This window comes from Octopus sinensis, linkage group LG29 (genome assembly GCF_006345805.1).
Source record: "Octopus sinensis linkage group LG29, ASM634580v1, whole genome shotgun sequence".
NCBI lineage: Eukaryota > Metazoa > Mollusca > Cephalopoda > Octopoda > Octopodidae > Octopus > Octopus sinensis.
Window position 1 is genome coordinate 12,136,979 of NC_043025.1, and position 9,133 is coordinate 12,146,111.

General features: G+C 37.5%; 1 protein-coding gene across 1 annotated transcript in view; it reads right to left on the bottom strand.

Annotated features, from left to right (window-relative positions):
- Nucleotides 1-9: 9 nt before the first annotated feature.
- The window catches only part of LOC115226159 (putative ankyrin repeat protein RF_0381), an 11,541-nt gene continuing 2,417 nt past the window's right edge, over nucleotides 10-9,133 (bottom strand). The window contains exons 2-5 of the mRNA XM_029797158.2: nucleotides 7,796-7,859; nucleotides 4,180-4,331; nucleotides 2,125-2,279; nucleotides 10-387 (exon numbers count right to left, since the gene is read on the bottom strand). Of these exons, the coding sequence (XP_029653018.1) occupies nucleotides 2,174-2,279; nucleotides 4,180-4,331; nucleotides 7,796-7,858 (321 nt within the window). The 5' untranslated portion in view covers nucleotide 7,859 and the 3' untranslated portion in view covers nucleotides 10-387; nucleotides 2,125-2,173. The remainder of the gene's footprint in view (nucleotides 388-2,124; nucleotides 2,280-4,179; nucleotides 4,332-7,795; nucleotides 7,860-9,133) is intronic.

Here is a 9,133-nt window from a genome sequence, read left to right on the forward strand (position 1 = left end):
GAATAAAAATTGTGTTTCAATGTTTTATTGTGGCTGATGTTGTTTATGCATTTTCACATTTGTCCAGTTTGTTGATAAAAACCAACCAAGAATATGGTGGGTGAGGGTTCAAATCCTGGCAGGTCGGATGTCTATAAGTATATGTTGGTATATGTGTGCGATTAGGGGTGGTCATGGTAAGATTAGGCAAACTGAAATGCAGACAAAGAAGGGCTGGGTTAACGTCCAACAACAATCTTTTTCTTCACAGTTGGATTCTTACACAAACAGCACCGATTGAGTTGCCCTCCACGTTCTTTACAAGCCGTATGGCCACATTCGAAGGTACGTTCCATCGACGATCCATACGTATTGTACATGTGGATTGGTCTTCCACTTGGGACCGATCTGAAATGATAAATACACAGGTTTATGTCTGTGGATTTAAGCAGACAATCATATATCAGACAATTTATTGGGAAACTAGCACTATGACCCGACAACGCCGGGTCATAGTGCTAGTCAATGCATATACAGCTGCGTGCGTGCGCACATACACGCGAGTACTGTCCAAATCTCCGACCAATCACATACAGCTAGCTGGCATTCAATTGGTGTATCAAGTTTCGGGCATTTTGATTGAGGGACTGGGGAAATGTAAAGATGTGCACAACCACCCTTGGACGGTTTCGAATGACCATAGAAAGTGCGAGCCCTCTAACTGAAAAATTGTGGATTTGTATAAAGGACACAGACAGACATTTTGCCGTTTATATATATACTAGCAGCATAGCCCGGCGTTGCTCGGGTATGTAAGAGCCCCTAGTAGGCAACGACTAATCCTGATCTAGTCTTTTCCCTCAAGGGAACAAAGGTGCATGTGTAGGTTGCAATGTCTTCTCTTCACTCCAATACTTCTGTGTATATGACGTTCCTAGCTGTCCCTTTGGGCGAAAACATGAAAACATCATTGCGTCTCCCAATGTGTGAACAGCCCACGTAGAGTTGACCGTGGGTGAAGCACTGTTTGCCCAAATGTAACCCAGCGACTTGTAGCGTTTGGCCTTGGGATTTATTGATGGACATTGCGAAGCAGAGTTTAACAGGAAACTGAGAACGCCTGAAGTGGATTGGTAGGTCAGCGCCCGACGGTTGACAGTGCATGCGTGGAATGAAGACGTCCTCACCCTTCCCACAACCGGTAAGTATTGTGGCCGTTATTAAATGTGGTGGCAAATGTTTCACAACCAGACGTGTGCCGTTGCACTGTTTAGGTGGAACCAAATTTCTGATGAGCATAATGGGCGCACCGACTTTTAACTTCAGGATGTGTGGCAGCAGGCCTGGCGGTTCAAGTGAATTCAGGAATTCAACAGGATAATCGGCGGGGTCTGCTGTCCTATCAATAGATTTGTAGACGTGGACATCACCAGGAATAGCTTCAAGTAGCAGGATATTGATGGAGTTGACGGTTGTATTTTTAGGTGCGAGAATAGCTCTGCCTGCCAGCCATTTTAGGTCACGTAAATTGTTTTGTAGGTCGTGGAAGACAGCGTCCCGGAGGCTAGCAGTGGTGCAAAGTGAGTCCAATTGAACACAGCCGTCCGCATCAGCCGGCATCATATTTTTACCGAGCGATAAAAGGTCCCTGGAGAATGCAGCAGATCTGCTGTCACCAATCAACTGCGCGCGCATGTTAGTTTGGAGGTGCAAGGGCCGCACATGTGCCCAAAGAGCTGACGACTTAAGGCACGCGTGCACGGGATTGGCACAGGTTCCTTTTGGAATAACAGGTAGAGCCTGCCTGAAGTCTCCTAAAAGAAGTAAAGTCAATCCTCCCATGGGGGCCGTAAAGTCTCTGATGTCTTGCAGGGACCTGTCCAGTGCCTCAAGGACGCCTTTGTGTGCCATAGTGCACTCATCCCATATATATATATATATATATATGAGATTTACCACATGAACTACTATGAAAAAGTTTGAGAAAGTTATAGTATATAATGTTTTTTGTGCAGGGGTTCCTTGACACATTTATTTTCAGAGCTACGCAAGAGTAAAAAGCTAAGAAATGACTCAATAAAAAACAAACATTATTGAAAACATAGAAGGAACAGATTTGGGATTTCCAGGTAAATAGGGACTTACTTTAGAACTGCAAAATGTAGAGGTGTGTTACCAGAATTGCCCACTGTATTCACATCAATGCCGAGGTGATTCGAGAAGATGTGAACAGCGTCTGTGTGTCCAAAGGAATTGGACATGGGCAGAAGTGTGTGACCATCGGAATTTTGTGGATTCGTCTAAAGAATACAATAAAAACATCAGAAATGGTTCTAGGGGCTGGGAGAAGAATTAAAAGAAAAGGCTCCGAAAAAGAGGAAAGAAAGAATCAGATTAATTAAACAGGTGGAATGATTGAGATGGGGAGGGGGTAATTAAGTGAGGTTTATAGTGCATTTATACACATTTGCATGGCTGTGTGGTAAGTAGCTTGCTTACCAACCACATGGTTCTGGGTTCAGTCCCACTGCGTGGCACCGTGGGCAAGTGTCTTCTACTATAGCCCTGGGCCAACCAATGCCTTGTGAGTGGATTTGGTAGACGGAAACTGAAAGAAGCCCATCGTGTATATATCTAATAGATATATGTATATATACATATATATATATATGTATATATACATATATATATATATATGTATATATACATATATATATATATATATATGTATATATACATATATATATATATGTATATATACATATATATATATGTATATATACATATATATATATATATATATGTATATATACATATATATATATATGTATAGTATACATATATATATATAAATATAGTATATACATATATATATATATATGTATATATACATATATATATATATACACATATATATATATATAAATATATATGTTATATATATACATATATATATATATACACATATATATATATATAAATATATATGTATATATATACATATATAAATATATATGTATATATATACATATATATGTATATACATATATATGTATATATACATATATATGTATATATACATATATATGTATTAATCCATATATATGTATATATACATATATATGTAATATACATATATATGTATATATCATATATATATATATCTACACATGTATTATATATATACATAATATATATATATATATACATATATAAGCGAGAAAGAAGCAACAAGAATGGATAGTTTTTTAGTACGATCGTTTCATACAAGGACAGGTTTTATTAAAAGTTGCAAAGATTACAGCATATAAACGAGTCCCTGTAATGCTAATACAATGGATAAATTTGTCTTCTGTGAGTATATAATCCCTCATCATATCTATGGAAATTCATATGGATTAGGTCAACCTTCTCTGTGATGCTATCAAAACTTTTTTAAAATTCTGTGATAAGACTATACATCATCTTTAAGGAACTTTAATGAACTTTAGAAATCTGTTTAATTATCTACATTACTTCATGAGTATAGCCTCAACAAACACTAGGATGTCTAGAGAACTTACATGTATTTTAGCTGATGAGTACGGGACTCGTTTATATGCTGTAATCTTTGCAACTTTTAATAAAACCTGTCCTTGTATGAAACGATCGTACTAAAAACCTATCCATTCTTGTTGCTTCTTTCTCGCTTATAATCACCCACATACTGTATTGTTAAATCAGTATTGTTTTTTTTGGTGCATCTAAGTTAGGTACCATATTCAAGTAAATTTTTTAAATTAACTTGAATCTTTATTGCTCTTTGAATATATACATATATATGTATATACATATATATGTATATAGACATATATAATTATATATATATATATAATATACATGTATATATACATGTATATATATATATGTATATATATATATGTATATATATATATATGTATATGTATATATAATATATATATAATTTATATATATATATATGCGTGTGTGTCTGTGTCTGTCCCCCTAGCATTGCTTGACAACCAATGCTGGTGTGTTTATGTCCCCATCACTTAGCGGTTCAGCAAAATAGACCGATAGAATAAGTACTAGGCTTACAAAGAATAAGTCTTTTAAAAGTGTTTAGTTACCTAGAAATTATGTTAAAAATCTGCCGGTCAAACGGGAAAAATCCAAGATTTTAATTAGTTCTGGACTTACCCAATCACATAATAATGTAAAGCTGTGTGACCAAAGATGTCTCTTGTGTCCAAATCAGTTCGGGCATCAATTAACCAATTTATTACAACTGTATTGCCCGGTTTACAAGCAGCCATGAGGTACGTTTCACCAAAAAAACCTGTTTGGTTAATCTGAAGTGAAGAAAGTGAAGGTATTTAGAATGTATTAACCCTTTCGTTACCATATTTCTGACCAAAATACACCCCTCATGAGTTTCATTTAAATTCTAAAATAATCATGAATCTAGGCTTGTTTCATTAAATAACTGTAACTTTTTTACTTATCAACATTTTAATGTGATATTTGGAACATAATTAAAGAAAGTGTTCTTAATCAATTCTATTGCATAACTTTTGTCTCAAAGTGACTTTAATTACAGGTAAATTGAGCAAAAGGTAAAAAATATTAAAATGAGCAAAAGGTAAAAATATTAAAATTTTGTTTAAACATCACTATAGAAAATGAATCATCAGCTAATATTCAAATGGGTATGCAACAAAATTTTGATAAAGAAGAATGTGCCAATCACTAGATCATCAGTTGAATTTAATGCACAACAGGTGTACCATAAAGGTGGAATAAACTTTAATATTGGAATCCACCGTAAGTTTGACCGAACTAAAGAAATCGGTCAAAAAATAATATACGGCCCTGGTTATGGTATGGAAGTGATAAATTCCAGACCACATCGTCCCCTAGGCCATGCTGGCTAACATTATTTTCATCATCATCATCATCGTTTAACGTCCGCTTTCCATGCTAGCATGGGTTGGACGGTTTTCAACTGGGGTCTGGCAAGCCCGAAGGCTGCACCAGGCCAGTCAGATCTGGCAGTGTTCTACTACAGCTGATGCCCTTCCTAACGCCAACCACTCCGAGAGTGTAGTGGGTGATTTTATGTGCCACCGACACAGGTGCCAGACGAGGCTGGCAGACTGCCACGCTCGGATGGTGTTTTTTATGTGCCACCGACACAGGTGCCAGACGAGGCTGGCTGACGGCCACGCTCAGATGGTGTTTTCTTATGTGCCACCGACACAGGTGCCAGACGGGGCTGGCGGACGGCCACGCTTCAATGGTGTTTGTTACGTGCCCTCTGCACGGAGGCCAGTCATTGCGGTACTGGCTACGATCACGTTCGGATGGTTTTCTTATGTGCCACCGGCACTGGTACCACAAGGATACAAATTCCATTGATGTTCATCTATTTTGCCCTGTATAAAAACTAAATCCACGCAGTACCCAGTATTTGCTTCACAATTTTTCCGAAATTTGAACCCCCATTTTGTGTTTGTTTACTTTCTGCGTAAGTTTGTTTCTGCATTGATAGCTTCAAACAATAACTTCCAGACCACATCATACCCTAAGCCATGCTGACTAACATTAGTTTCCCTGTACAAAAACTAAATCTACAACAGTACCCAGTATTTGTTTCACAAATTTTCCAATTCGGAATCAATGCTTGATAACATGAAACTCCTATCTATTTTCAAAGTTGAAGAAAAATCGATGCCGAAAAAAATGTGGAAAAAAATCTCCCAAAATTCAGGGAATTAAAATTACACGTCGATCTTTGTACAAAACTGTAGTTGAACTGTTTACGAAGTATAATACGTGTTTTCACGAATGTAGTAAAGAGATTTGCTCTGATATTCTCATTTAAATATGAATAGGTAAATTCGGGCGGGTTTGGTCACATTAACCAAAATTTTTTTCGGTCGGCTTTAAGGAAAGAGCGACAGACAGACAGAGTAAGGAAGATGCATGAGTGAAAAAAATGGGATATGAAAGAGACACTGATTGATCTCTCCCTATCTCTGTATATGTATATATATTTCTTTATTGCCCACAATAAACAAACAAGGACAGACAAAGGGATTAAATCGATTACATCGACCCCAGTGCGTAACTGGTACTTAATTTATCGACTCCGAAAGGATGAAAGGCAAAGTTGACCTCGGCGGAATTTGAACTCAGAACGTTCAGACAGACGAAATACTGCCAAGAGTTTCGCCCGGTGTGCCAACGTTTCTGCCAGCTCGCTGCCTTCTGTATATGTATATATTGGGTTGTTCGGAAAGTTCTTGCTGATTTTTGAAGGCAAGAAAAAGATCAATAAATACTTGCCATTACATTTTTAATCAACCAAATATGAACCATTTTGTTGCACAATGCGTCTCCATCTTTCCTTTAACTTGAAAATACCCTCTTCCTAGAATTGAGGTGATTTCATGGCAAAGAATTCATCAAGGTATCTTTTTACGTTTTTCTTATTCAGTATAAGATGCCTGTCTTAGTTGCAACCTCACTATTGTATGACTGAAGGAGGGGAAAATCATGAGACAAATCTCCCCCAATATATTACTGCTACCATTGATATTAAATATGAAGTGGAAGAGAACACTGCCAAGATTTCACATGTGAGCTGTGATGGGACACACAGTGAAATAAGAGAAACCATCTAAGCAAACCAACTGTAAAGATTAGACCATATTTGGTGTTAGCTTGCTAACCAACCACATGGTTCCGGGTTCAGTCCCACAGTGTGGCACCTTGGGCAAGTGTCTTCTACTATAGCCTCGGGCTGACCAATGCCTTGTGAGTGGATTTGGTAGACGGAAACTGAAAGAAACCTGTCGTATATATGTATGTATGTGTGTGTGTGTCTGTGTTTGTCCCCCTAGCATTGCTTGACAACCGATGCTGGTGTGTTTATGTCCCCGTCACTTAGCGGTTCGGCAAAAGAGACCAATAGAATAAGTACTGGGCTTACAAAGAATAAGTCCCGGGGTCGATTTGCTCGACTAAAGGCGGTGCTCCAGCATGGCCGCAGTCAAATGACTGAAACAAGTAAAAGTAAAGTAAGTAAAGAACAAGTGAAGACCTGTAAAGGGTCTCTGACCCTCGGGAATAATTGTGCACATTTCAAATACTTCAGACAGGGTTTTAGTTTTATGTCATTCTCTGGTAAAACCCATGAAATTCTCCATTAATGTGTTATCTCTAGGGTCCAGTGTAGCAGTACTTTCATCAATTGCTATAAAGATGAAAAAGATTTAAGAAAGAAAGTACCTATTTCTTTATTGCCCACAAGGGGCTAAACATAGAGGGGACAAACAGATTAAATCGATTACATCGACCCCAGTGCGTCACTAGTACTTAATTTATCGACCCCGAAAGGATGAAAGGTAAAGTCGACCTCGGTGGAATTTGAACTTAGAACGCAGCGGCAGATGAAATGTCACAAAGCGTTTCACCTGACGTGGTAACGATTCTACCAGCTCGCCCCGACTGGCTCCTGTGCCGGTGGCACGTAAAGAACACCAACCGATCGTGGCCGTAGCCAGCCTCCCCTGGCACCGTGCTGGTGGCATGTAAAAAGCACCCACTACACTCTCAGAGTGGTTGGCATTAGGAAAGGCATCCAGGTGTAGTAACATTGCCAGATCAGATTGAAGCCTGGTGCAGCCTCCTGGCTCTCCACACCTCAGACAAACCCTCCGACCCATGCCAGCATGGAAAACGGACGTTAAACGATGATGATGATGATGATATAAAATAATAAATAGTCAAGGCAATACAAAGAACAACTTACTTCATCTTTATTTTTCTTGATAATGTTTTCGGCACCTTCGATGTCACCATTGTCAAAGTCCATGCTTTTTGAATAAAAGATGTAAAGAAAGAAGGTAAAAATAGCTCTGAAGAAATTTATAAAGAGAAGCAAACAACAATATACAGGGTACTACAAGCGAACAGTGGTCCCGGTGCGAGCTAGCTAGTCGTAAGTAGTCGATCCTACATCTTTTTAACCCTAACCTTTGTTTATAAAAATAATTTATTTACTTAGTTTAAAGTTTTAAACTTCGTATACTGGTAGAATGTGTTTATAAAACATCTTTTTCTCTTGGCTTTATTGAGAAAATTCTATAGTTTGTGAGATATTTGTTGTTTTCTTTCTTCGATTTCTGCAATTTCAACCAATCAATGACGTCTATTGAGATTAAAAAAAAACATTCTGTGCCGTATGAATATTCCTCGTTTAAGAAACAGATTGGGTTTATTTACATTTGTGAAGAAAAAAGATACCTTTCACCCCACCCCTAACCCTAACCCTAAAACAGATTGAAATGCAATAGATCGATACTAGGGTCATAATTATGGGTGACAATTTCATATGACACCGCTAGGTCATATGAAATTGTCACCCATAATTATGACCCTAGTATCGATCTATTGCCTTTCAATCTGTTTTAGGGTTAGGGGTGGGGGGAAGGGTATCTTTTTTTCTTCACAAATGTAAATAAACCCAATCTGTTTCTTAAACGAAGGACATATTCATACGACACAGAATGTTTTTTACCTCAATAGACGTCACTGATTGGTTGAAATTGCAGAAATCGAAGAAAGAAAACAACAAATATCTTACAAACCATAGAATTTTCTTAATAAAGCCAAGAGAAAAAGATGTTTTATAAACACATTCTACCAGTATACAAAGTTTAAAAGTGTTTAGTTACGTGGAAATTATTTTAAAAAACTGCCTTTCAAACTGAAATTTAACAAAAATTGCTTATTTAGTCTTTTATTTATTTTGCTAGGTAGTCGTCGTAGTATCGACTACTTACGACTAGCTAGCAATTACTATGTGTAAAAAGACTATCATGCAAGCTAGTCGTGACTAGTCGATCCTTACTTTGTGTTTTTGTGTTTTATTTACTTTGTTTTTAAAAAAAATTATTTATTTTGTGTTTTATTTACTTCGCTAGGTAGTCGTTGTAAGATCGACTAGTCACGACTAGCTAGCGCCGATGCGCGAATACGCGAGTGCGCGCACCGGGACCACTGTTCTTAAGTAGTACCAAAAAATTTATTTACTTCGTTTTAAAAAAAATGGCGATGTTTCGCATGTCGTAGCACAAGTTTTCCGTCG